This window comes from Dama dama, chromosome X (assembly GCF_033118175.1).
Source record: "Dama dama isolate Ldn47 chromosome X, ASM3311817v1, whole genome shotgun sequence".
Taxonomy (NCBI): domain Eukaryota; kingdom Metazoa; phylum Chordata; class Mammalia; order Artiodactyla; family Cervidae; genus Dama; species Dama dama.
This window is the reverse complement of record NC_083714.1, coordinates 123,347,521-123,374,334: the sequence shown is the minus strand read 5'-3', so window position 1 is coordinate 123,374,334 and position 26,814 is coordinate 123,347,521. Positions and strand designations below refer to the sequence as shown.

The 26,814-nt window shown below is 42.8% G+C and overlaps 1 protein-coding gene and 1 pseudogene across 1 annotated transcript; one reads left to right on the top strand and one right to left on the bottom strand.

The window, feature by feature from the left end:
- Positions 1 to 1,377: 1,377 nt before the first annotated feature.
- Positions 1,378 to 1,847, bottom strand: LOC133052860 (ubiquitin-conjugating enzyme E2 D3-like; annotated as a pseudogene).
- An 8,090-nt stretch (positions 1,848 to 9,937) lies between these two features.
- Positions 9,938 to 11,413, top strand: LOC133051845 (melanoma-associated antigen B2-like). The gene is made up of 2 exons (XM_061136497.1): positions 9,938 to 10,181; positions 10,443 to 11,413. The coding sequence occupies exons 1-2, from the start codon at positions 9,938 to 9,940 to the stop codon at positions 11,411 to 11,413; spliced, it is 1,215 nt and encodes a 404-aa protein (XP_060992480.1).
- Positions 11,414 to 26,814: the final 15,401 nt, after the last annotated feature.

Genomic DNA, 26,814 nt, shown 5'->3' with positions numbered 1-26,814 from the left:
CAAATACCCTGACTATTCCTGTCCCACATCCTTCCCCAGCGGCAACCATAAATTTGTTCTCTGAGACTGTAAGTCTTTCTATTTTGTAATGAAGTTCATTTGTATCATTTCTTTTAAAATTATACATATAAGATATGTCATATAATATTTCTCCTTCTCTGTCTGAATCTCTTCAATCAGTATGGTAATCTCTAGGTCCATCATGTTGCAGATTGGTGGTTGCCACAAGAGGGGGTTGGAGGATGGATGAAATGGGTGTAAGTGACCAAATGGCATAAACACTCAGGACTTTCACTTACAAAATAGAGAAGTCTTAGGGATATAATGTACAACATGTTGACTGTAGTTAATAATTGTTGTTGTTAAGTCGCCAGGTGCTTTCCTACTCTTTGCAACCCCATGGATTGTAGCTTGCCACCCTCCTCTGTCTTTGGAATTTTCCATGCAAGAATACTGGATTTGGTTGCCATGTCCTCCTCCAGGGGATCTTCCCGACCCAGGAATTGAACCCGCATCTCCTGCATCAACAGGCAGATTCTTTACCACTGAGCCACCAGGGAAGCACATAGTTAATAATACTGTATTGTATATATGAATGTTCCTGAGAGAATATATATTTTTAAAGTGAGGTATAGTTGATGTGGGCTTCCCTGGTGGCTCAGATGGCAAAGAATCTGACCGCAAGGCAGGAGACCTGGGTTCAATCCCTGGGTCAGGAAGATCCCCTGGAGAAGGGAATGGTTACCCACTCCAGTGGGTAATTCTTACCTGGAGAATTCCATCGATAGAGGAGCCTGGCGGGCTACAGTCCATAGGGTCAAAAAGAGTTGAGAAAGACTGAGCAACTAACACTTTCACTTCATTTTCATAGTTGATGTACAATATTTTATGCTTCAGGTACGCAACAAAGTGATTCACAGGTTTTAAAGATTATGTTCCATTTATAGTTATTATAAAATATTGGCTATATTCCCTTTGTTTTTCAATATATCCTTGTAGCTTATATATTTTATACATATTAGGTTGCACCTCTTAATCTTCTATCCCTGCCCTTACCCTCCCCCTTGCTGCTTTCCACTGGTAACCACTACCAGCTTGTTCTCTATATCTGTGAGTCTGATTCATCTCCCTCATCTGTTTTATTTTTTAATTCTCCATATAAATGGTATTCTACAGTGTTTGTCTTCCTCTATCTGGCATATTTCAGTTAGCATAATACCTTCCAATCAATCCAGGTTCTTGAAAATGGCAAAAGTTCATTCTTTTTTATGACTGAGTAATATTCCACTGTGTGTGTCTGTGGATCTTTCTGAATTAGTGGGGTATTGTTTTTCATTTTTAGCAGTAATTTAAAGTTTATTCAAGCTTTAATGCAGGTTATTCTCTTCTGACTTTAAGGTAGCATTGCATGGCATACTTCTGAGTACATTCCTGAAAAATTCTTTCGTACTTATTTCTGTTTTATAGATCTCTGCGACCTCTGGCACTGGGGAGGCTGTCATCTAGGTTCGGATCACATAGCAGGGAACAAATGGATACCAGAACTTTAGAAATCATGAAAGCAAGAGACCACCGTGATCTTAGAATATTGAACCAAGTGCTGCCATTAGTGTTCATGTCTGGATGATAAATTCTGTTGCAAATGCAACCTTAGGTAGTGTGAACGGGTAGTCTTTAGGGAAATGAATTGTCACGCAGAATACACTGCCTTGATGTGGGCTGCCGTCCTTTTTCATAATTGTGGTCTGCCAATGAAATGTATCCTCCCCAACTGGACCTGCAGAATATTGGGCTGGAGGGCCACTGGCCACATCGCTAAGTTCCTTACTAATCCATTTCAGTGCCATAGTCTGTGCTTTTTGTCTGACTCCTCACGGTCTCAGTGTGTGCTCAAAGGTCCGGCCAAAACTCCTGATTATCTGGTGGCTGGCAAGGGCTCTCTCTTCATCTCACACTGGCTCTGCAGACACAGGTGCCTCTTAGTGAACAGGGAGGTTGGACTGGGGCGGGGTCGCCTATGGAGAGTAGATGGGGGGAGGGGAGATGAGCAGTGGAGACCCTCAGACTCGGACAAGCGTCGAGTACCATCCAAATGGATGAAGCAGACCATCCAAATGAGTGGGCCATTTTTCTTTAAATATACATGCAGGAGTGGGATGGCTGGGTCATTTGCTAGTTCTCTTTTTAGATTTGGAGGAACCTCCTTACTGTTATCCATGGTGGCTGCACCAGTTGACGTTCCCACCAACAGTGTACAGATCTTCTCCACATGCTCACCAACATTTGTTACTTCTGTTCCTTTTGGATCAGAGCCCTTCTGATAGGTATAAGGTAAATACCTCATTGTGGTTTTAATTTGCATTCGTATGATGATAATGATGTTGAATATCTTTTCATGTGCCTCTCGGCCATTTGTATGTCTTCTCTGGAAAAATGTCTATTTAAGTCTTCTGCCCATCTTTTTCTTGATTTTTTTTAAACTGTTGTATAAACTGTTTATATATTTTGGATATTAACCCCTTATTGGTTATATCATTGGCAAATATTTTCTCCCATATCGTAGGTTGGCTTTTCATTTTGTCGATGGTTTCCTTTGCTGTGCAAACATTTTAACTTTAATTACAACCAATTTATTTCTTTTTGCTTTTATTTCCCTAGCTTACGAGACAGATCCAAAAAAATATTGTTATGAGCAGAACACTTTTTGACATAAATAATGTTATCTTCTAGGAGTCTTATGGTTTCCACTCTTATATCTAGGTCTTTAATCCCTTTTCCGTTTACCTTCGTATGTAGTGTTAGAGAATGTACTGATCTCATTCTTTGACAGCTACATATCAAAGAATGAGATGAGAGCATAAATACAATTTGGTAATGTCAGAAAATTAAATATGCTTTTACATTTGAGCCAGTAATTCAGTGTTTTCAGAAATTTACCTGAAGAGACATCCACAACCATATGAAAAGACATAAATGCCATGCACATGTTAATTGAGGGAACATGATATATCCACTGAGTGGAGTACTACACAGCTATAAAAAGGAATGAGTACAATTTTGTAAAGTAATAAGGGATGCTTCCATGATAGATATAGATATACAAAAGAATGTGGGAGTTTGGGGCTAATGTCAGTGATACTAAGTCCAGTGCCTCTGCATCCTGGTACGAGGAGGCTTTGAGAGCTGAAGAAGAGAGAGCCAGAGCCAGAGCTGCAGCCAGGGTTCCTATGGTGCCAGGGCCAGTGCACTTTCCCGAGCATGACCAAAGCTGCTCCCACCCCTAGTGACGTCTGAGCAGATACTTCACATTGCATTTCAAGAAAGCAGGCAGTCTTCCAACTAGCGGAGGGCCAAGGTGGGGCTCATGGAAATTCAGCATATAACGTACTTGTGTTCCTATACAATATGCACAAATTGGAGATTTTTCTTTTTGTCTGTTTTTAAATATTGTTCCTTTTAATCAAAGATGTGTTTAGCTTCAGAGTCTAAGCATACTAATGGCACAGCTCCCACATGTACTGCATATTATCAAGTTGAAAAGTAAGAATTTTCGTATTACATAGCACAGACTGAAATCCTTGGATCATTTCTTGTCATTCAGAACAAGACAACATGATATTGGAATATGGATTTTTTTGTCAAAATGGAAATATTTCCACAGTGAAGTCTGTGTGATTATAAGATACAGAAAAAAAAATCTTGACAGGTATTCACTTTTTGGTTTGTTTTATTCGATTTAGTCTTTCTTTGTAAAATTGAAGTGTATTTACCTGGATTGCCTTCGCTTATTTAAGAATGTAGGAGAAGTGAAATCCCAGTAAAATTGACTTCTTGCACACTTACACTATAATTGTTCAAATATCAATTTAGCATCTGCTCTTTGGAAGGCTTCTGAGTGGTTTTGGGGATGCTAAGAGAAAGAAACTCAACCCCTTCTTATAGAATTTTAGAGTCTAAGAGCAGTATTCATATAAAGTAGCTGGTGAACTAAGATCTAGGGGCCCAATAAAAATGAGGTGTATGGAGGTGAGGGGACTGAGGGCTTCCTCATGAGGAGTCTAGTGTAAATACACTGAAGCAAGGCACTTGGAGACTTTAGGATAATAAAAGTCTGGCAGTGGAAGGTAGTTTTAAGTTAGGCTACATGTTGAGCCCACCTGGGACGCTGTAGAAACACTAAATAGAAGCCAGACCCTCAGATGGTGGGTCTCAAAGTTGAGAGACTTAAGCCTGGAATGGAAAACTACCCTGAAAAATTACTTTTCAATTATCAGGCTTCCCACACAGCTCAGTGGTCAAGAATCCACCTCCCAATGCAGGACATGTGGGTTCATCCCCTGGATCAGGAAGATCCGTTGGAGGAGGAAATGGCTACCCAATCCAGTAGTTTTGTCTAGAGAATCCCGTGGACAGAGCAATCTGTTCAGGCCATGGGGTAGAAAAGGGTCAGACACGACTGAGGGACTAAACAGCAACATGAGTAAACCAGAGAGAAATCCCCCGTGGGGTAGGGGCTGGAATGTGCCGTGTGCTCCTGTCCCAGTGCACGTGAACACAGTGCTCAACCCAGACGTTTCATGCTCATCAACTGCAAGGAGATTCTGTGAAATAAAAGTAATAGTGAAATGAAACTGGAAACTCAGAAGCCAGTCGGCTGACACTCTTTGCTGTGAGTCATGGAGACAGAGCTCATGTTATTGAAAGGGCCTTCCATTCAGCGGTTTTGGCTGTGTTGATAACTCCACAAAGTGTATGAGATGAGTATATTTTAGGTGATGGTGAAATTGATGAAGATAGGGGCTTATTTTATTTGGTTACTTATTTATTTGGCTGTGTTTGGTCTTATCTTTGCCATCCAGGATCCTCGAACTTCCTTGCAGCTTGAGAGTACTTTAGTTCCAGCATGAAGAATGTTTTAGTTGTGGCTTATAGGATATTTTTCTTGTGGTGTGTGGGATGGGGTCTAGTTCCCGGATCAGGGATGGAACCCAGTCCCACTGCATTTGGAGCACAGATTCTTAGCCGCTTAGCTACTGGGCCACCTAGGCAAGCCTCTAGGAGTTGTTTAAATGAAAGAGCAGCTTGGAAGGAAGGAAGAGTTAGTCTAAGAACCAAATTCTAGATTATTTTAATTTCATTCAGTGAAAAAAACTACCCCCACACTCAAAATATGATTTAGTAGTGGAAATGAAAGATTCTTTCTAAACAGCATTTTGGACTGGTTTGGTGTTCTATGTCCAAGAATGCCAGAGATTCTCTGACATCTCCTAGTTTTAAAAAATGCATCAGGGTAGGTGGTATCCTCTGGGAACAAAATAATCATAATCATAGTAAAAACAGATATTGTGTAAAGTCTCAGTGTGGTCCAGGCACTGTGCCAGGTGCTTTAGCTACATGCCACTAGCCCTACAAAAGCCACTTCACCTGAGGCTCCCAGAGTTTGGGGATGGACCCAAGTCCACACAACTGATAAGAGACAGAGCTGGGACTAGAGTGCTGGTCTGAACTTGTCCAGAGCACATACCCTTCCATTTGTTCCAGCCTGAGGTGCTCAGGAGGCAGTTAATTCACTGTCTTCTAGCACTCCAAAACGTATCTTGAGTGATAGAAAGAAGGACTCTGTGAGCAAAACACTGGGTTGGGATACATAGCCAAGGCAATACAAACACCAAAATAATAAAGAGGTATGAATAAGGGAGAGAAGGAGATAATGCTCAGCAACCACATGATCATCTGCATGTGCAAATTCAGACACCCTCAAGTGATGGAGGGCTTACAAGATTACGTGGCACTATCCTTCTATGTAGAAAGTAAACATTTTATTTTTTATTTAAAAATAGTTATTTTTTGGCTGCGCTGCATTTAGTTGTGACACTCGGAATCTTTGATGCCACATGCAGGCTCTTTAGCTGCAGCATGTGATGCTTTTTGTTGTGGCACATGAACTTTTAGTTCTGGCATGTGTAATCCAGTTACCTGACCAGGGATCGAACCCAGGCCCTGTGCCTTGGGAGTGTGGAGTCTTAACCACTGGACCAACAGGGAGGTGCCGAGACTAAATACTTCAGAACTACCCTAAATCTACTGGCTCAGAAAGTAAAGAATCCATCTGCAATATGGGAATCCTGGGTTCAATTCCTGAATTTGGCAAATCCCCTGGAGGAGGGTATGGCCACATACTTTAGTATTCTTGCCTGGAGAATTCTCATGGACAGAAGAGCCTGGCAGGCTACAGTCCATGGGGTCACAAAGAGTCAGACACAACTGAGCGACTAAGCAGATCCCCTAAATCTGGCTGAAGACAAGGAATATATCAGCTCTTTTTCTCTGACAGCATAATATCTGTCCTGAGTTCCTTGATTTCTGCTCCGTTTTCCTAATCTAACATCACTTTTGGGACCTAGTCCCCTTTTCTCCAAGATTTTCTAGAGGGTATCTGCTCAATGTGTGTAGGAATATGCATTTCCCAGGAAGCCTTTAATCAAAGGACAGAAGCTGATATGGGAACCTCCATGAAGGAGGGCTGAGCAGACAATCACCCCTGAATACAGGGGTCACCCAAAGACTAAGAACAGGAAACTTGGATCAGTAGAGGGAGCAGTCCCTGACTGTGGTAGATGTAGTGAGGATGCTGAGCAGGAGGAATCCAGAAGGACTCAAGTTGCATCCGCACTGTCTGGTCTCAGAGGCCCTGATGGACTAGGATCACAAGAGGATCACCCTGACTTCCAACGTGGAATTCTCAGGAGACTAGGACCTTGATGTAAGACAAGAAGCTTCATAAAGTAAAGAGTGGAGTTACAGGATTTATCATGTGTCAGTATGAGTTCCTAAAAGTGGACTCATGGTAGCACACACCATAAAAGGAGGCCCTGGAAAATATCTGATGCTGGGCTCCCTGGGAAGCTCTGGAGACAGATGTCAGGTTGATTTCAGTCTGGCAAGTCTCAGTGAGGTGAAATCTCTGTCTAATAGGATCAGCCTCCATTTCACAGAAGAATGGACCTGAGCCCAAGCAGGACCTCAGAAGACAATGCTGACTGTTAGAGGGGACCCCTGGAGAGGGAGCCAAACAGAATTCTGTAAATTCTTAGCCCTGAGAGACGAGAAGAGCTACTTCTAAGTGGTCCCCTCATTCCACCTGTGTGATCTCGGGGAGGGCAGGGCCTCCTCTAGCAGGATTAGGCCCCAGATCTGCAGAGGGGGACATCTTGACCATAACCGGACTTAAAGTGAGGACCATCAGTGCTAGTGAGAGGGTCTCCCCCATCGAGGGAGGCTCACAGAGTGGCGCCCCTCCTGACAAGCAGAGATGCTCAGAGCAGCGCCCTGACTCCTCCCACTAGGGACTCAGGGAGGCGAGGGCTTTGTTTGGGGGCTGGAGGACTTGGATTCATAGCTGGAGATGTCCCGGGCTCTAACACACTGCGCAAGGAGGACCCAGGGACGGATGAATATTGAGCTACCGGGGTTCCCGTAGCACCAGGCCCCTGCCGTCATCCCCGGGAGACCCCACGTAGGACCGTACGCAGCTCCCGTCCACTCCGCTTGAAAGGCGAGGAGCTTGACTGGGAGTCGTGGCGTCTCTTCGGTGGCGTTTCAGTGTCTGGGAATTGTCCGGAACCAAGGTGAGGACCGGAATGTAATTGAAGGGACTTTGCGAACCCACTATTAAGAAAAGTGACCCAGCCGCATCCCACCCCTGTTATCTGGCTCTTTCGAGTCCCTCGGAGCTATCGGCTGAATGCAGTCTAGCGTGTCTCAGGTGAAGGCGTTGGTCTGTGGGGGTAGGCCCAGATTCTACCCGCGAAGGAGCTCACGGTCCTAGATAATGGCCCTGAGGGCCAATTATCAGACTTTGAAACCGCATGGAGGCCACACTGAGCGGCCCCCCTGCACTCAGCTCTGGGAGGCCCCACGTGGAGCTGGCTGACAGTGGTGCCCCCTATCGTTTGCTGGAGGTGGGATCAGGGAGGTGAGAAGCTTGCTCTAAAGGAATAAACCTAGTTCAACAAAGGGATCTAGTCCCCAACATGATTCATGGTTGTGACGCTGAGTGAGGATGGGGGATCCTCCCGTAAGAAACGGAGTCGCAGTCAGGCATTTTGCCATGACACTTCCCAGATCATCTCAGGGAAGTGAGAGAGCAGGTCAAAGTGGGGAGTGTCAGGCTGGGAAGGGAGAGTTTCGGGTTCCCTGGCGGGATGGTGAGAACCTCAGGGGCTGTGGGGATGTTCCACACCACATCATTCAGACCACATCCTCCCTGACATCATCCCTTTGAGACCTCAAGAATACATGGCGGTTCCCACTGCGGGCTAAAGGGGATGCAGCTCCCCTCAGACCACTCCACCCTGGTCTGTGGGGCGTGGTCAGCAGACTGAGAAATCTTAGACCCTGTCATAAATCAAATGTAGGCCTTCGTTGCTTCTATGCCCTGGCTATTTTAAAGATGCTGCAACGAACTTTGGAGTACAAGTGTTTTTTAAGTTACTATTTCCTCAGGGATGTGCAAAGTAGTGGGATTGTTGGCTCATGTGGTAATTTTAGTCCTAATTTTTTATGCAGAGTGAATTAAGTCAGAAATAGGAAAGCCAATATTGTATATTAACACATATACATGGCTTTCAGAAAGATGGTACTGATGAACCTATTTGCAGGGAAGCAGTGGAGTTGCAGACATAGAGAACAGACTCGTGGACACTGGGAGAAAGAGACGGAGGGACAGACTGAAAGAGTAACATTGAAATCACACACATTACCATATGTAAAATAGATAACCAGTGAGAATTAGTGGTATGACACAGAGAGCTCAAACTCGGTGCTCTGTGATAGCTTAGAGGAGTGGGATCGGCTGGGAGCTGGGAGGGAGTTTCAAGAGGGAGGGGACATAAGCTATACCTGTGGTTGATTCATATTGATGTGTGGCTGAAACAAAAACAATACTGTAAAGCGATTATCCTCCAATTAATAGTAAATAAATTTAATTATGAAAAGAGATAGAGAAGAAAAGAGAAGCAAAAAGATATTATAGACCTTGAATTGGGATCCTGTGTGGGAGCACAGGGACATTAACCTGCCTGTAATAGCACCTGTTCTTAGAAGACTGTGTTTGGTAAGATAAGGTCATCTTACTTCCTCCTGTTGGGACACAGGCTGATTGGCTTTTACTATCTCACAGGCATCAATTCAGGAGAAAGAGGAGCTTCTCTGCCAGGAGCCCAATTGAGGAACCTGAGTGAGTACTCGGTGCACTTATCCCATCCCTTGGATTTGAGCCCAGGAAATCTCAGGGAAGGGCTGTGAGGTTGAGCATCTACTTCACAGCTTTATACCAAGTCTAGGGGAGGGGAAATGTCTAGTCTGAAGGTACAGCCACCAGTCAGCAAATGGAGAATGGTGCCCAATGTTTTAAGGAGCCAAGGTAAGGACCATGAATGGTGATCCCAGTGAACTCAGGATGGAAAAACCCCTACTGAGCCCTCAGCACTGGGTATCCCCTGGGAGGGAGGTGGCCTGAGATATCCCTTCACTCGGCTTCTGGATAATGTGGAGGTCTAAAGTTGTCTGCCTCAGAGTAGCAGAGAGAAGGGTGCCCAGGCTCTGCCAAGGCTTGACATGGTAATACTAAAGATGAGCTGAGAAGACCGCAATGCCAGTAAATCCAAAGCAGGGCTGAGAGGATGCAGAGGGAAAATCGAAGGCCTCTGTTCCTCTTCTGTGGGATTCTGTGGGGACAGCTGAGCACGAAACAGGAGCCTTGTGGGTTCCTCGGGCAGTGTCCTCAAGGACACCTGCAGAGGCGGCCTTTGATAAAGGCAAGGTGGAATCTCCCCATATTAAGTTGCTCACATCGCCTCATTCTCCATCCTCTAGGTGCACCAATCTCCTGTCCTTTGACCCAGACTCCTGCCTGTAGTTCCTGTCCAGGGCCATCATGCCCCGTAGGCAGAAGAGTAAGGTCCGTGGTCATGAGAAACATCACCAGGCCCGGGCTGAGACCCAGGGTCTTCATGATCAAGCCACCACATCTAGGGGAGAAGAGACCACCTCCTCCTCCCCTGCTGATGTAGAGAGTGCTCCCTCAAACTCCTCAGCTGCTGGCACCCCGAAGGAGCCTCAGGGAGCCCAAGGCACCGCCAGTGCTGCTGCAGGTGCTATACCCAAAAGATTTGGTGTCGGTTCCGCAGCACGCTCAAGAGCTGATGTCTGTGGTGCAGCACGCTCAAGAGCTGATGTCTGTGGTGCAGCACGCTCAAGAGCTGATGTCTGTGGTGCAGCACGCTCAAGAGCTGATGTCTGTGGTGCAGCACGCTCAACAGCTGATGTCTGTGGTGCAGCATGCTCAAGAGCTGATGTCTGTGGTGCAGCACGCTCAAGAGCTGATGTGTGTGGTGCAGCACCCTCAAGAGCTGGTGTCGGTGCCACAGCACATGCAAGAGCTGGTGTCAGTGCCACAGCACGCTCAAGAGCTGGTGTAGGTGCCGAGGGCCAAGGTCAGGGAGGTGGAAATTCCTCCCAGGCCTCAGCTGCTGCTGAGAGCTCTCACACAGATCCTCTGACCATGAAGGTGCAGGTGTTGGTGCAGAAGATGCTGTATAAGTATAAGGAGAGGGAGCTCATTAAGAGGTCCGAAATGCTGAAGGCAATCAATAAAAGGTACAGGGGGCAATTCCCTGAGATCCTCAGGAGAGCCTCGAAGCACATAGAGATGGTGTTTGGCCTGGTCCTGAAGGAAGTCAGGCCCGACGGTCACTCCTATATCCTGGTGAGCAACCTAGATCTCAGCGACAGTGAGTCTATGAGAGGTGACCGGGGGCTGCCGAAGAATGGTCTTCTGATGCCTCTTCTGGGTGTCATCTACATGAATGGCCACCGCCTCTCTGAGGAGAAGATCTGGAAGGTCCTGAATTTTCTGGGCATCTATGATGGAAGAAGGCACTTCATCTTTGGAGATACCAGGAAGTTCCTCACAGAAGATCTGGTGCGGGAAGAGTACGTGGAGTACCGCCAGGTGCCAGGCAGCGATCCCCCTCGCTATGAGTTCCTGTGGGGTCCAAGAGCACTCATGGAATCCAACAAGATGAAAGTCCTGGAGTTTTTGGCCAAGGTCAATGATACGGTCCCTGCTGCCTTCCTGGAGCATTTTGAGGAGTCTTCGGGAGAGGTAGTAGACAGCACCAGCGCCAGAGCTGTAGCCAGCGTTGGCACTTCTGCCTCGGGCAGGGCTGGCACGTCTGTCTGGGATACTGCAGGCATTTCTTTCTCGGTCTGGGATGGCCCTTCTGCTGTAGCCCAGGCTGAGCATCCTGCCTCAGCCATGCCTGGCATTTCTGCTGCAGCCAGTGCTGGCCCTTCTGTCTTGGCCAGTGCCCACGCTAGGGCCACATCCAGCTGGTCATCTCGCCCCTAGTGTGGGCTGAAGGCCATTCTTCACTTTGTGGTCAGAAAAGCGTGTCATCAGCCTGTGTTCCTGTTGACTTGCCCCCCCACCCCCAGTTTTCAGTTCTTTCTTTTTTCCACAGAAAGTGTATTTAGGTTGATGATACAAGTATTTGAATAACATGGGTCACACACACTTTGCTGTTTGTCAAATTTATGAGTAGCAATTTTGGTTTTGGAAATGCATATTGGAAATCCTCAAATGACTTTTGTGATCCCGGATGAGAATAACATCACTTTAGGATAAGAATAGCCTTAGAAATGTGAAAGACACCACACTAATAGAAGCTCAGAACATAGATACATAGAGAGAGAGCTGAAAGTTCTTCAATTTTTGCTTTGCTTTACTCTCTGTTATAGTCTCCTTTTTTGTAAATGTATAAGATATATCCTTGGATCTGCTTATGGTTTTCAAGAATGTTTGAGAATATAAATTATAGCAAATGATTTATTTGTGGCTCTTCTTTTACACAAACATTAATTGAGCATCTGCTTCAAAGAAGTCTTTTAGGCCTGTACTGGCGCTGTTTGGTCAAAGAAACTCCCAGTCTGCCCATTCAATTATAGTTTCCAGGGAAGCTGTTATTCTACAGAAGAGGCTGAGATACTCTCTATTTCAAGAAGAACAAGAACGAAGCAGGGTAAAGAGGGAGTGGAGAGAATATATTACTTTGGTTTCATTGCTAAGCAGAATTTTGGCTGATTGGGGAGGTGGGGTCATTTTTATTTTTCTTTCAGTTAGAATGCTGCATAGTTTCTGACATCTGATAGATGCAAAAAGAGAAACCCAGCTGATGTAATATCTGAGGTCAAGGTAATCATAATAACTGAATTGCCTCTAATTTCTCAATAGATACAGCTGCTGTGTTAGATGCTTTCCATAAATACATATATTCCACCAGCCTGACATGGCAGGGTTTATAAAACTCACTTCACAGTGGAGGGCCCGAGGCTCATAGAGTCAGAGTTGCGTTTTGTGCCAAAATACTTAAGGCTGGTCATTGACAGAGCTGGAACTAGACTCCTGCTCTAAACTACTGTAGCATACATACTGTTCTTCTTCCCCGACCCTGAGACATACTCTTGTCTTTTTTAAACAAGTACTTTTAAGATTTGATATTTCATTTCCTTTTTCTTATTTATTTATTTCGCTGTGCTGACTCTTAGTTGCAGCACATGGGGTCTACTTCCCTGACCAGGGATGGAACCTGGGACCCCTGCAGTGGGAGCCTGGGGTACTAGCCACTGGACCACTAGGAAAGTCCCCACCATGTATGTTTTATTTCAGTGTTTTTCTCAATACTTCAAAATTTGTCCTAGGTGATAAAAAAGAATGCCCTTGTGCTCAAGCTACTGGATCAGAATGTGTAGCCAGAGCAGTAAGAATACCAAATATATTCAACCAGAAATATGTATCCCTTATTCATTACTCATAGATTAATGAAAGAGACAATATTCGGTGACAGTATTAGCATGTGCATTAGCCGTGTGAGATAACCTCTGAAGACCATGGGCTGTCCATATCATGCCTACAGTCTCTTGTCTGTAGAAAGTAAATCTATCAGAACAGAAATGAAGTGAGAACCTTCCCCTGGCTGATGAGATAGATTGATGTACCATTTTTCCCTGACGGATGACCACCATCCTGGGACTTCTGCCTTTGGCTGTAGCTTCTCCATCTCCTATCACTCCTGGGAAAAGGACCCATTCATTCTCTGTAGCACTGCAGAGCAAGCATGGCTCCAGGGTTTGCAGAGATGTGGAATTTCCCCAGGAGCCTTTAATCCAAGACCCAGAAAGCAAGATGAGGACCCCATGTTGGAGGATTGAGGAGAGGAACACCCCAGAATATGGGGGTTGATCACTGAAATAACACTCCCAACTGCTCTCAGTCACAGGGGATCTCAGACCTGTTAGGCTAAGCATAGCCTCGCATATTTTTCAGGCCTCTGAGACCTGAGTAACTTGGTCTCGGTGCAGAGTTCTGAAGTTGGGAGAGGAGATAGGATCAATCTCTCAGAATTGCCAGTGAGAAACCTGAATGAGGGTGAGGGAAAGATGCAGCCACATAGTAGGAACCTGTAAAGATATGCTTGTCCTCACTGGCAAGCCCATGAAGTCCAGAACGATGTGGGCTGCTGTGGTTAACACTTTCAACTCAGGTCCCTGAAAAGTAGGGACTTTGGGAATCAGCAGAGGATAGAGCAGCCCCAGGAAGGGTGCAGAGTCAAAGTGAAGACCCAGCGTATGGACATGGAAGCCCCTCAACTCACAGCCAACAGGGCTACACTTAGCCCATCTTGTCCAGTGAGCCCTGGGAGGCAGAGGGAAGTGCTGGTCAGCTCAAGGGCCCGCAGACTTCTGCCTAGTTTGTGTCAAGGAGGTGAGGACCGTCGTTTATAGACTGGCTGTTCATGAGAGAGTGGAAATGCCAGGTATGAGAGTGGCACAAACTTGTCTGAGGAGTGCAGCAGGCAACTACCCCGCTACAGAGAAATTCTTAGAAATTCCTGCAAATGTAATGGGCCCTTGGGGGGAACAGGCAGGACTTTCAGACTAGGTTTATCCCTCATTTTCTGAAGGCAAATGGCTTCAGGGCCTTACAGTCCCTGGACAAGTGCAGGAGGCCGCATTCAGTTGAGGTCGGGTACCGAGTTCTGAACAGGAGTCAACTGATGGCACTGGCTGACAACGAAGGATCCCTCCCAGAAGGAAGGGGGCCATGGAGGGCACTTTCCTTATCTGGCCTGAGACTCTGCCACTTAGGCCTGGTGTCATGGTGAGTCCTACTCACTTCCTCCCAGAGCGGCTCGTGGAGGGAAGGAACCTCATCCCGGTCAACAGGAACAGCCACAGCTCAACAGAAGGACGATTTCCAGATTGTACCAGAAGGCAAGGTCCCTGATGACTGAAAAGACCATCTGTCTCAAAACAATAGGGGTAGAACATATTCCTTCCACTGCTGTTAGCCTCGGAAGACCACAGGTTGTGGTGGACCGATGAGGCAAATTCCACTTCTTCCTTGGGGGTCTCGGGGAATTGGGGGCCTGAGGGGAGAAGCCTTAAGGCAAACCAGGGAATATTTCCAGTTTATGAATATTTCCAGGTTATTTCCAAGTCAGGGTGAGGACGGTAAAACTGTTTAAACACACATACCAGGATGGCCTACAGAATCTTCCCTACTGTCAGACCAGAAGGCCACAGGTAGAGTTGTCAGGCCAAGGGCCCCTTCAGTTCTGACTGTGTAATAGCAGGGAAGTTGGGGTTTTGGTCTGATGGTGGTGGTCCCATGTCAACAGAGGGGGGAGTTTTGGGCTTGGCTAAGAGTCAAATTTTGGACCCTGACTTGGGACCCTGAGAGGAACCGTCTATCATCCTCAAGGAGCTTGCCATAGCTTTCATTCTTGTGAGACTATGGGCAGGGGTGGCTAGATAAGGCCACCCTATTTCCTCCTCCAGGCTCACAGGGACGTATGGGTCTTACTATGAGGAGGTAGGCCTCAGGTCAAGAAGGAGTGGATTCCCCAGGCCTCACCAGAAGTCAAATTGTGAAGTTCAAGTGAAGGTTGAGGGGTCTACTCATCCCTGAATAGAGGGGACTAAAGAGAGTCATGCCCTGCCCTTTGATGTCAGTTCTAGAAAGCTCAGGGGAAGACTGTCAGGCAAGGCTCTCCCTCACATCTTTATACCAGGCCTCCTTCTTCTTGTTGAATTGCTAAGCCATGTCGGACTCTCTTGTGACTCCATGGACTGTAGCCCACCAGGCTCCTTAGTCCATGGGGTATTCCAAGGAAGAATTCTGGGGATGGTTGCCATTTCCTCCTCCAGGGCATTTCCTGATCCAGAGACTGAGTCTGCATCTCCTGCAACTGCGGTATCACAGGCGGACACTTTACTGGTGAGCCACCGGGGAAGCCCTATATCAGGCCTAAGGGAGGCCAGGTCTTCGTTGGAAAGTACAGCCACCAGTCATGAGAAAGGAGGGATATGGTGCCTGCCAGGCACTGTGGCAGATGCTTTACAGTTACCACCACATGCCACCAGTCCTTCCAGGCAGGCCTTGCCAAACTCCCTTCAGAGTTAAAGAGCCCAAGGCTCTCTCAGAGAGTTTAATGGTGTGACAAACTTCTCATAGCTGCTTAAGTGACAGGGATGGGCATAGCCCCCTGATCTGAGTTATTCTAAAGCTCACCCTCTCACTCCTGCAAGCCTGAGCTGACCTTGTACCCTTAATTACCTTCTTCTCATTATTGCGAAATATATTGGAAGCAAAACGAAGCAAGACTCTAGGTTTAAACAGTTACATTCTAATACATGGCCAGAGCAATAATAATAATAATGCCATAACAAATGTGACATATGAAGAGAGGAACGAAAGAGATAATATTTGCTGGTATTAAGATCATCTATGCATACATATGAGGTTTCAGATAAGCTTAAAAGATCAAGGACTCACAAAACAATCATCACATAGCCATTTCTTTGTATAAAGAAATCTCTGTTAGATCTAAAATATAAAGTTTATTTATTAGAGGTTGCCTGAGAAATCTGGCTGAAGGAGAGAAGGGACAGGTTTCCACGTTTTGTTTCTCTCGCAGGCCTCTACCTGGCCCCCCTTACTTATGCCATATATTTCCCATCTCTTATCACTCCTAGGACAGGGATTCATTCTCTGCAAGTTTGGAGCAGGGAAAGTGATCGGGGCTTTTCAGGGATGTGGCATTCCCCAAGAAGCCTTTAATCAAAGGGGTAAGGGCCTATAGGAGGACACCCATATGTCTGGACTGAGGAAAGCACCCCCAAGAATATTAGGCGTAAGAAGGTTCCAGGGAGAGATCTCAAGGTGAACATCTCTTTTCCCTGTTGTCACAGTAGAGTTGTCAGGGACTTGAAACCTTTGGTCTAAGCAGGACTTGTCCAATATATATGTGAAGCCCCTGACAAAGAAGTGAAAGAAATAGCGACCCAGAACCGCTGGGGTTCTGTAGCATCCACTTCGTTCTGTCAGCCCTTGGAGGTCCTGAATTCCATCATAGGATGAGGTAGAGAGAGGCCTCGAGAGCTAAGAGAGAGTGCTACTGCCATGAGCAGGGCACGTTCCAGATCTCAGTCCTCTTGCTCCTCCCACATAGTGACATCCAGGACAGATCCTTCATCTTGAGGTTGAAAAGAGAAGGAAGTATTTGAACTAATTGAGTGCCAAGATGGAGATTAAGGGAATACATTTTATGTCTTTTTTTGTTCTTGCTTGACCTCAGTAACTGGGAGATGTATCTTTTTCTGCTTAGGGCTTTCTTTTTCATAGTATTGAAATATACTTCCTTGTCATTCAAGGTCTCTTTTACTTCCATATCTGTGTTTATGAACAAAGTATATCCCATTTATTACTGCATTTCAGTATAAGTATAAAGGTTTTGGTATTTTCTATAACGAATTGGAAATCCTTGAGTCTCTCTTTGTGATTCAGAGCAAGATAACATGTCAAGAGTATTGGGAGTTTCTTACCATTGTGAATGAAGACTAGGTGAAATTGTTGATATCAGGAAATAACGAAAAGGGTCTTGAGTGTGTGGCATCTGCAATACAGTGGAGCAGGAATTCCCAGCCCCTGTTTCCCCACAGCAACCCAGATTTTAAAATTCTATAAGTAACAAAATACCTTTATAGAAGGTCTAGAACCCAATTAAGAAATTGCAGTACAATAGGTAAGCATAAAATTTACATCAGCTGCACTTGAAATGTGTAAGCACAGCAATTTGACTCTTTGGCATCACCCCCTGTCTCGGGCTGGTACAGCTGGGTACCAAGAGAGATTGTGACATTTCTTGGTAGGGGGAAGTGTCAGTGTGGTGACTGATTTGAGTTTCAGTCCTGTTAGTACTAAGAAATGCATTCAAGAAAGGTACAGGACACAAAATAACACAGAAAAATGAGTTGTGTTTCTAAATACCAGCAACAAACTATCTGAAAAAGAAAATAAGAAAACAGTTCTACTTCAAAAATGTCAAAAAGAATAAAATACTTAGAAATAAGTTTAATCCAGGAAGTGAAATATCTCTACACTGAAAGCAACAAGACACTGATGGAAGAAGTTGGAAAAGACACAAATAAAAAGATGCCCCAAGTATATGAATTGGAAGAAGCCATACTGTGAAAGTATCCATCCTGCCCAAAGTGATCTACAGACTTAATGTACTGTGTGTCATAATTCCACTGGAATTTTCCAGAGAAATAGAAATGGTAAAATTCTTATGAAACCACAAAAGACCTTGAATAGACAAAATAATGTTGAGAAAGACGAGCAAAGGTGGAAGCCTGGCACTTCTTGCCTTTGTTCAAGACAGTGTGATACCAGCGTATACATAGACACACAGACCAATAGAACAGAATAGAGCCTAGGAATACAACCATGCACATAAAGTCAAGTCATCTTTGACAAAGGCACTAAGAATACACAGTGAAAAAAGGGTATCCTCAGTCACCCAATAGTGTCGAGAAAACTGAATATTTGCATGAAAACGGTTAAACTTGAATTGTATCTTACATCACTCAAAAAATGCAAACTGGATTAAAGACTTAAAAATGAGACCAGAAACCTAAAAACACTTAGAAGAAAACATAGGGGAGAACTCCTTGCCATTTGTCTTGGCAGTGTTCCAGGGAATTTTTTTTGTTTTTTTGTTTGTTTGTTTTGTTTTGTTTTTCAATTTGACATCAGAAACACAGGCAAGAAAAACAAAGCTAAATGGCACTCCATCAAATTAATAAGATTCTGTATAGCAATGGAAACAGTCAACTAAATGAAAAGGTGGATTAGGAGAAAGAGTTTGCAAGCCATATATCTCATAAATTAATATCTTATAAAAGGAACTCAGACAACTCTATGACAGACTAATTAATTGAAAATCACTAAAAAAGGAGCAAAGAACCTAAACGTTTTCCAAAGAAGACATACAAATGGCCAGCAGCTATATGAAAAGGAGCTCAGCATCACTAACCATCAGGGAGATGACAATCCACACCACAGTAAGACATCACCTCATGCCTGTTGGCACAGCTATTATCAAAAAGCCAAGTGATAACATGTTTTGGCAAGGCTGTTGAGAACAGGGAACCCTTGTACACAGTTGCTGGAAATATAAATTGGCACAGCCACTATGGAAAACAGTGTGGAGGTTCCTCAGAAAATCACAAATGTAACTATCGTACGGCTCAGCATTGCCACCTCCTTGTATGCAGTTGACCCTTGAACAACACAAATTTGAACTGTGCAGGTCCACATATAGACGAATTTTTTTCAATAAATACACTGAAAACTATTCAGAGATTTGAGATGACTTGAAAAAACAGGTGAATCACATAGCCTAGTAATAAATAAAGATTAAGAAAAAGGCATCATGAATGCATAAAATTTATGTAGATACTAGTCTATTTTATCACTCACTACCATAAAATATACACAAATATGAAAAGCTTAAATTTATCAAAAGTTATGCGCACACGCACACACACAACTTATGGACCATGAATAGCACTATTCATCCCTGATGAGCAGTTTCGGTAGTAAGTTATGATCTCAAAAATCTGACCACCAGTGGTTCTCAGGTAGTTCTCATTGTGTTTACCATGATATTGTAAACCTTGAATAACATGATAGGACTCATATGAAGTGCCCCTAGTGGTGCTGGAAGTGCTCTCAAGAAGCAGAGAGAAGTCACGACATTATGCAAAAAAGTTGAATTGCTTGTTATGTACCACAGTTTGGGTCTGCAGTTGTAGTTGCCACCATTTCAAGATGAATGAATCCAGCACAAGGACCACTGTAAGAAAAAGAGCAGGAAATTTAAGAAGCCATCACTTCAGCTACACCAGCAGGTGTGAAAACCTTGTGCTTTTGGGGAAATATCTTTTTATCTTATGTTGAAAATATAGCTTGTATATGGGTGCAGGATTGCTATAAGCAAGGCATATCTATAGACTCTGATATGATTGAAGAAAAATCAAAGTCATTATGACAACCTAAAGCAAAATGGGGGTGAAGGATCTAGAGCTGGAGAATTGAATGGCAGCAAGGGATGGCCTGACAACACTAGAAAGAAGTTTGATGTAAATTATCAAAAGAATAGGAGAAGTAGCTTTCGCAAAATCAACAGGCAACAGATGCATTCCCAGATGCCATTAAGAAAATCACTGGGTATTAATTTTGTATCCTGCAAATTTACCAATTCATTGATGAGCTCTAGTTGTTTTCTGGGAGCACCTTTCGGCTTTTCTATATCTAGTATCATGTCATCTGCAACCAGTGCCAGTTTCACTTCTTTTCCAACTTGGATTCCTTTCTATTTTTCTCGTCTCTGATTGGGACAGCTAGTATTTCTGAACTCATGTTGAGCAAAAGTGGAGACAGGACATCCTTGAGATTTTCATATTAAGTGAAGTCAGAAAAAGAGATCACACCATTCATGTGGAAAGATAATTTTTTTAATTGAAGGATAATTTCTTTACAGAATTTTGTTGTTTTCTATCCAACCTCAACATGAATCAGCCATAGGTATACATATATCCCCTCCCTTTTGAGCCTTACTCCAATCTTCCTCTCCATCCCACTCCTCTAGATTGATACAAAGCCCCATTTTAACTTCCTGAGACTTAGAGAAAATTCCCATTGGCTATATATTTTACACACATTAATGTAAGTTTCCATGTTACGCACTCCATACATCTCACCCTCTCCTCCCCTCTCCCCATGCCCATAAGTCTATCCTCTATGACTGTTTCTCCATTCAGTTCAGTTCAGTTCAGTCGCTCAGTCATGTCCAACTCTTTGCAACTCCATGAACTGCAGCATGCCAGGACTCGCTGTCCATCACCAATTCCTGGAGTTCACCCAAAGCTGTGTCCATCGAGTCGGTGATGCCATCCAACCATCTCATCCCTTGTCACCCCCTTCTCCTCCTGCCCTCCATTTTCCCCGGCATCAGGGTCTTTTCAAATGAGTCAGCTCTTTGAATCAGGTGGCCAAAGTATTGGACTTTCAGCTTCAAACTCAGTCATACCAATGAACACCCAGGACTGTTCTCCTTTAGGATGGACTGGTTGGATCTCCTGGCAGTCCAAGGGACTCTCAAGAGTCCTCTCCAACACCACAGTTCAAAAGCATCAATTCTGCAGTGCTCAGCTTTCTTTATAGTCCAAATGTCACATCTGTACATGTGAGAAACCATAGCCTTGACTAGATGGACCTTTCTTGACAAAGTCATGTCTCTGCTTTTTAATATGATGTCTAGGTTGGTCATAACTTTCCTTCCAAGGAGTAGGCATCTTTTAATTTCATGGCTGCAATCACCATCTGCAGTGATTTTGGAGCCCAGAAAAAGAAAGTCAGCCACTGTTTCCCCATCTATTTGCCATGAAGTGATGGGACCAGATGTCATGGTCTTAGTTTTCTGAATGTTGAACTTTAGGAAAATGGGGGTGAAGGCCAACTTTTTCACTCTCCTCTTTCAGTTTCATCAAGAGGCTCTTCAGTTCTTCTTCACTTTCTGCTATAAGGGTGGTGTTATCTGCATACCAGAGGTTATTGATATTTCTCCTGGCAATCTTGATTCCAGCTGGTTCTTCTTCCAGCCCAGCATTTCTCATGATGTAATCTGCATAGAAGTTAAATAAACAGGGTGACAATATACAGCTTTGACATACCACTTTTTCTATTTGGAAGCAGTCTGTTGTTCCATGTCCAGTTCTAACTGTTGCTTCCTGACTTGCATATAGGTTTCTCAAGAGGCAGGTCAGGGGGTCTGGTATTCCCATCTCATTCAGAGTTTTTCACAGTTTATTGTGATCCACACAGTCAAAGGCTTTGGCATAGTCAATAAAGCAAAAATAGATGTCTTTCTAGAACTCTCTTGCTTTTCAAATATTCAGCAGATTTTGGCAAATTGATCTCTTATTCCTCTGCCTTTTGTAAAACCAGCTTAAACATATGGAAGTTCATGGTTCACGTATTGCTGAAGCCTGGCTTGGAGAATTTTGAGCATTACTTTACTAGCGTGTGAGATGAGTGCAATTGTGTGGTAGTTTGAGCATTCTTTGGCATTGCCTTTCTTTGGGATTGGAATGAAAACTGACCTTTTCTGGTCCTGTGGCCACTGCTGAGTTTTCCAAATTTGCTGGCATACTGAATGCAGCACCTTCACAGCATCATCTTTCAGGATTTGAAATAGCTCAACTGGAATTCCGTCACCTCCATTAGCTTTCTTGGTCTCCATTGCTGACCTGTAAATAAATTCTTCTGTACCATTTTTCTAGATTCTGTATATATGCCTTTGAATACAATATTTATCTCTGTCTTTTTGACTTACTTCACTCTGTATAATAGGCTCTAGGTTCATCCACCTCATTAGAACTGACTCAAATATGTTCCTTTTTATGGCTGAGTAATATTCCATTGTGTATATGTACCACAACTTCTTTATGCATTCATCTGTTGACGGACATCTAGGTTGCTTCCATGTTCTAGATACTGTAGATAGTGCTGCAATGAGCAATGGGTATATGTGTCTTTTTCAATTTTGGTTTGCTCAGGGTATATGCCAGGGAGTGGGGTTGCTGGGTCATATGGTGGTTTTATTCCTAGATTTTTAAGGAATGTTTATATCGTCTTTCATAGTGGCTGTATCAATTTACATTCCCACCAGCAGTGCAAGAGCATTCCCTTTTCTCCACACCTTCTCCAGCCTCTACTTTTTGTAGACTTTTTGATGATGGCCATTCCGACTAGTGTGAGGCGATAGCTCATTGTAGTTTTGATTTGCGTTTCTCTAATAATGAGTGATTTTGAGCATCTATTCATGTGTTTCTTACCCACCTATATGTCTTCTTTGGAGAAATGTCTGTTTAGGTCTTTTTCCGCTTTTTCATTGGGTTGTTTGTTTTTCTGGTATTGAGTTGTGTGAGCTGCTTTTATATTTTTAAAATTAATCCTTAGTTGTTTCATTTGCTGTTATTTTCTCCCATTCTGAGGGTTGTCTTTTCACCTTGCTGATAGTTTCCTTTGCTGTGCAAAAGCTGTTAAGTTTCACCAGGTCCCACTTGTTTACTTTTATTTTTATTTCCTTTACTCTGAGAGGTGGGACATAGAGGACCTTGCTTGATTTATGTCATCGAGAATTCTGCCTATGTTTTCTTCTAAGAGTTTTATAGTTTCTGGGCTTACATTTAGTTCTTTAATCCATCTTGAGCTTATCTTTGTCTATGGTGTTAGAAAGTGTTCTAATTTTATTCTTTTACACGTAGCTGTCCAGTTTTCACAGCACCATTTATTGAAGAGGTTGTCTTTGCCCCACTGTATATTGTTGCATCCTTTGTCAAATACATGGTACCCACAGGTGCATGGGTTTATTGCTGGGCTTTCTATCTTGTTCCATTGGTCTATATTTCTGTTGTTGTGCCAGTACCACACTGTCTTGATGACTGTAGCTTTGTAGTAGAATCTGAAATCGGGAAAGTTGATTCCTCCATCTCCATAGTTCTTTCTCAAGACTGCTTTGGCTCTTTGGGGTCTTTTATGTTTCAATATGCATTGTGAAATGTTTTGTTCTAGTTCTGTGAAAAATTCCATTGGTGACTTCATGGGTATCACACTGAATCTGTAGATTGTGTTTGGTCATGTAGTCATTTTCACAATATTGATTCTTCCTATGCAGGAACGTGGAATGTCTTTCCATCTTTTTATGTCATCTTTGATTTCTCTCATCAGTGTCTTACAATTTTCTGTGTACAGTCATTTGTCTCCTTAGATAAGTGTATTCCTAGATATTTAATTCTTTTTGTTGCAATGGTAAGTGGGATTGATTCCTTGATCTGCCTTTCTGATTTTTCATTATTAGTATATAGAAATGCAACTGATTCCTGTGTATTGATTTTGTATCCTGTAACTTTGCTAAATTCACTGATTAGTATTAGTAATTTTCTGATACTATCTTTAGGGTTTTCTACGTACAGTATCATGTCATCTGCAAACAGTGAGGGCTTTACTTCTTTTCTGATCTGGATTCCTTGTATTTCTTTGTCTTCTCTGAGTGCTGGAGCTAGGCCTTTCAGAACTATGTCGAATAATAATGGTGAAAGTGGACACCCTTGCCGTGTTCCTGATTGTAGGGGGAATTCTTTCAGTTTTTAACCACTTACAGTGATATTTACTGTAGAGTTATCATATATGGCCTTTACTATGTTGAGGTAGTTTCCTTCTGTGCCCATTTTTTGACGAGTTTTAATCATAAATGGGTGCTGAATTTTGTCAAAGGCTTTTTCTGCATCTCTTGAGATTATCATTGGTGTTTATCTTTCAATTTGTTTATATGATGTATCACATTGATTGATTTGCGTATAATGAAGAATTCTTGCATCTCTGAAATAAACCCAGGTTGATCATGGTGTATGAGCTTTTTGATGTGTTGCTGAATTCTGTTTGCTAAAATTATGTTGAGGACTTTGCACCTATATTCATCCCTGATATTGGCCTGTAGTTTTCTTTCTTGGTGTTGTCTTTTTCTGGTTTGTTATCAGGGTGATAGTGGCCTTGTAGGATGAGCTTGGAAGTGTTCTTTGCTCTGCAATTTTTGGAAAGAGTTTTAGAAGTATAGGCATTAGCTCTTCTCTAAATGTTTGATGCAATTTTCCTGTGAAGTCATCTGGTCCTGGGCTTTTGTTTTTTGGAAGGTTTGTTATCACAGCTTCAATTGCAGTGCTTGTAACTGGGTCGTTCATAATTTCTATTTCTTCCTTTTCAGTCTTGGAAGATTGAATTTTCTAAGAATGTGTCCATTTCTTCCAGGTTATCCATTTTATTGCCATACAGTTGTTCAATGGCCTCTTATAATCCTTTCTATTTCTACATTATCTGTTGTAACCTCTCATTTTCATTTCTAATTTGTTTGATTTGATTCTTCTCCCTTTCGTTCTTGATGAGTCTAGCTAAAGGTTTGTCAATTTTATCTTCTCAAAAAACCAGCTTTTACATTTATTAGTATTTACTGTTGTTTCTTTCCATTCTTTTTCAATTATTTCTGCTCTGATCTTTATGATTTCTTTGCTTTTACTAATTTCGGGATATTTTTTGTTCTTCTTTTCCAGTTGTTTTAGGTGTAAAGTTAGATTGTCTGTCTGATGTTTTTCTTGTTTTTTGAGGTAGGATTGTATTGCTATAAACTTCCCTCTTAGAACTACTTTTGCTGCATCCCATAGGTTTTGAGTTGTCATGTTTCCATTGTCATTTGTTTCTAGAAATTTTTCGTTTTCTCTTTTGCTTTCTTAAGTACCCTGTTGGATATTTACGTGTTGTGTAATCTCCATGTGTTATTGTTTCTTACGGTTTTTTTCTTGTAATTCATATATAGTCTCATAGCACTGTGGCCAGAGAAGATGCTTGATATGATTTCAGTTTTCTTAAATTTACTGAGGTTTGATTTTTGCCCCACGATGTGGTCTATGCTAGAGAATGTTCCATGTGCCCTTGAGAAGAAGGTGTATTCTTCTGCATTTGGATGGAATGTCCTGACAATGTCAATGAGATCCATCTCATCGAATTTGTCATTTAAGACTTGTGCTTCCTTATTAATTTCCTGTTGATGATCTGTCCGTTGGTGTGAGTGGGGTGTTAAAGTCTCCTACTATGTTTGTGCTACTTTCAATTTCTCGTTTTATGTCTGTTAGTGTTTGTCTCATGTATGAGGTGCTCCTATGTTGGGTGCATAGATATTTACAATCATTACATCTTCCTCTTGGATTGACCCCTTGATCATTATGTAGTGTCCTTTCTTATCTCTTGTAAACTTCTTTATTTTAAGGTCTGTTTTGTCTCACATGAGGATTGTTACTCTAGCTTTCTTTTGCTTCCCGTTTGCATGGAATCATTTTCCATTTTCTCACTTTCAGTCTATATATGTCTTTAGGTCTGAGGTGTGTTACTTGTAGACAGCATATATATGGGTCTTGTTTGTATGTCCATTCAGCCATTCTGTGTCTTTTGGTTGGAGCCTTTAATCCATTTACATTTAAGGTAAGTATTGATATATATGTTCCTATTGCCATTTTCTTCATTGTTTGGGGTTGATTTTGTAGACCTTTTTTCTTCTCTTGTATTTCTTGACTGTATAAGTCCCTTTAACGCTTGTTGTAAAGCTGGTTTGCTGGTACTGAATTCTCTTAACGTTTGCTTGTCTGAAAAGCTTTTTATTTCTCCATCAATCTTGAATGAGATCCTTGCCAGGTACAGTACTCTTTGTTGTAGATTTTCCCTTTTCAGTACTTTAAATATTTCTTGCCATTCCCATCAGGCCTGCAGAGTTTCTGCTGAAGGATCAGCTATTAAACATATGGGGTTTACCTTGAATGTTACGTGTTGCTTTTCCCTTATTGCATTTAATATTCGTTTTTGTGTGTTTAACCTTTGTTAGTGTGATTAGTATGTATCTTGGCATGTTTCTCCTTGAATTTATCCTGTATGGGACTCTACACCTCTTTGACTTGATTGGCTATTTCCTTTTCCATGTGAGGGAAATTTTCAAATATAATCTCTTGCAAAATTTTCTCCTACCCTTTCTTTTTCTCTTCTTCTTCTGGGACCCCTATAATTCGACTGTTGGTACGTTTGATATTGTCCCAGAGGTGCGTGAGACTATCCTCAGTTCTTTTCATTACTTTTACTTTATTGTGCTCTTCAGAAGGTATTTCCACCATTTTATCTTCCAGCTCACTGATTCCTTTTTCTGCTTCAGATATTCTGCTCTTTATTCCTTCCAGCATATTTTAATTTCAGTAATTGTCTTGTTTGTTTCAGTATGCTAATTCTTTGATTCTTATAGGACTTTGTTGGTTGATATTTGAATTTTATCCATTTTGTTTTCAAGGGTTTTGATCATCTTCACTCTCATTATTCTGAATTATTTTTTTCAGGTAGTTTGACTATTTCCTCCTCATTTATTTGGACTTCTGTGTTTCTGCTTTGTTCCTTCACTTCTGTAGTATTTCTCTGCTTTTTCTTTTTTTTTTAACTTATTGTGTTTGAAGTCTCCTTTTCCCAGGCTTCAAGGCTGAATTCTTTCTTCCTTTTGATTCATGCCCTCCTATGTTGGTCCAGTGGTTTGTGTAACCTTGTATATGGTGAGTTTTGTGCTTAGATTTCTTGTTTGTTTGTTTTTCCTCTGATGGGCAAGGCTGGGTAAGGTTGGTAATCCTGTCTGCTGATGATTGGGTTTGTCTTTTTGATTTGTTTGTTGTTTAGATGAAGTGTCCTGCTCAGGGTGCTACAGGTGGTTGGGTGATGCTGGTTCTTGTATTCAGGTGGTTTCTTCTGTGTGAGTTCTCACTATT

Bases quoted from the DNA above. Each gene is read 5' to 3' on its own strand.
- LOC133051845 (XM_061136497.1), top strand. From the start codon at position 9,938: ATGCCCCGTAGGCAGAAGAGTAAGGTCCGTGGTCATGAGAAACATCAC. The intron at 10,182-10,442 runs GTTCCGCAGCAC...CACATGCAAGAG, and splicing joins ACCCAAAAGATTTGGTGTCG to CTGGTGTCAGTGCCACAGCA.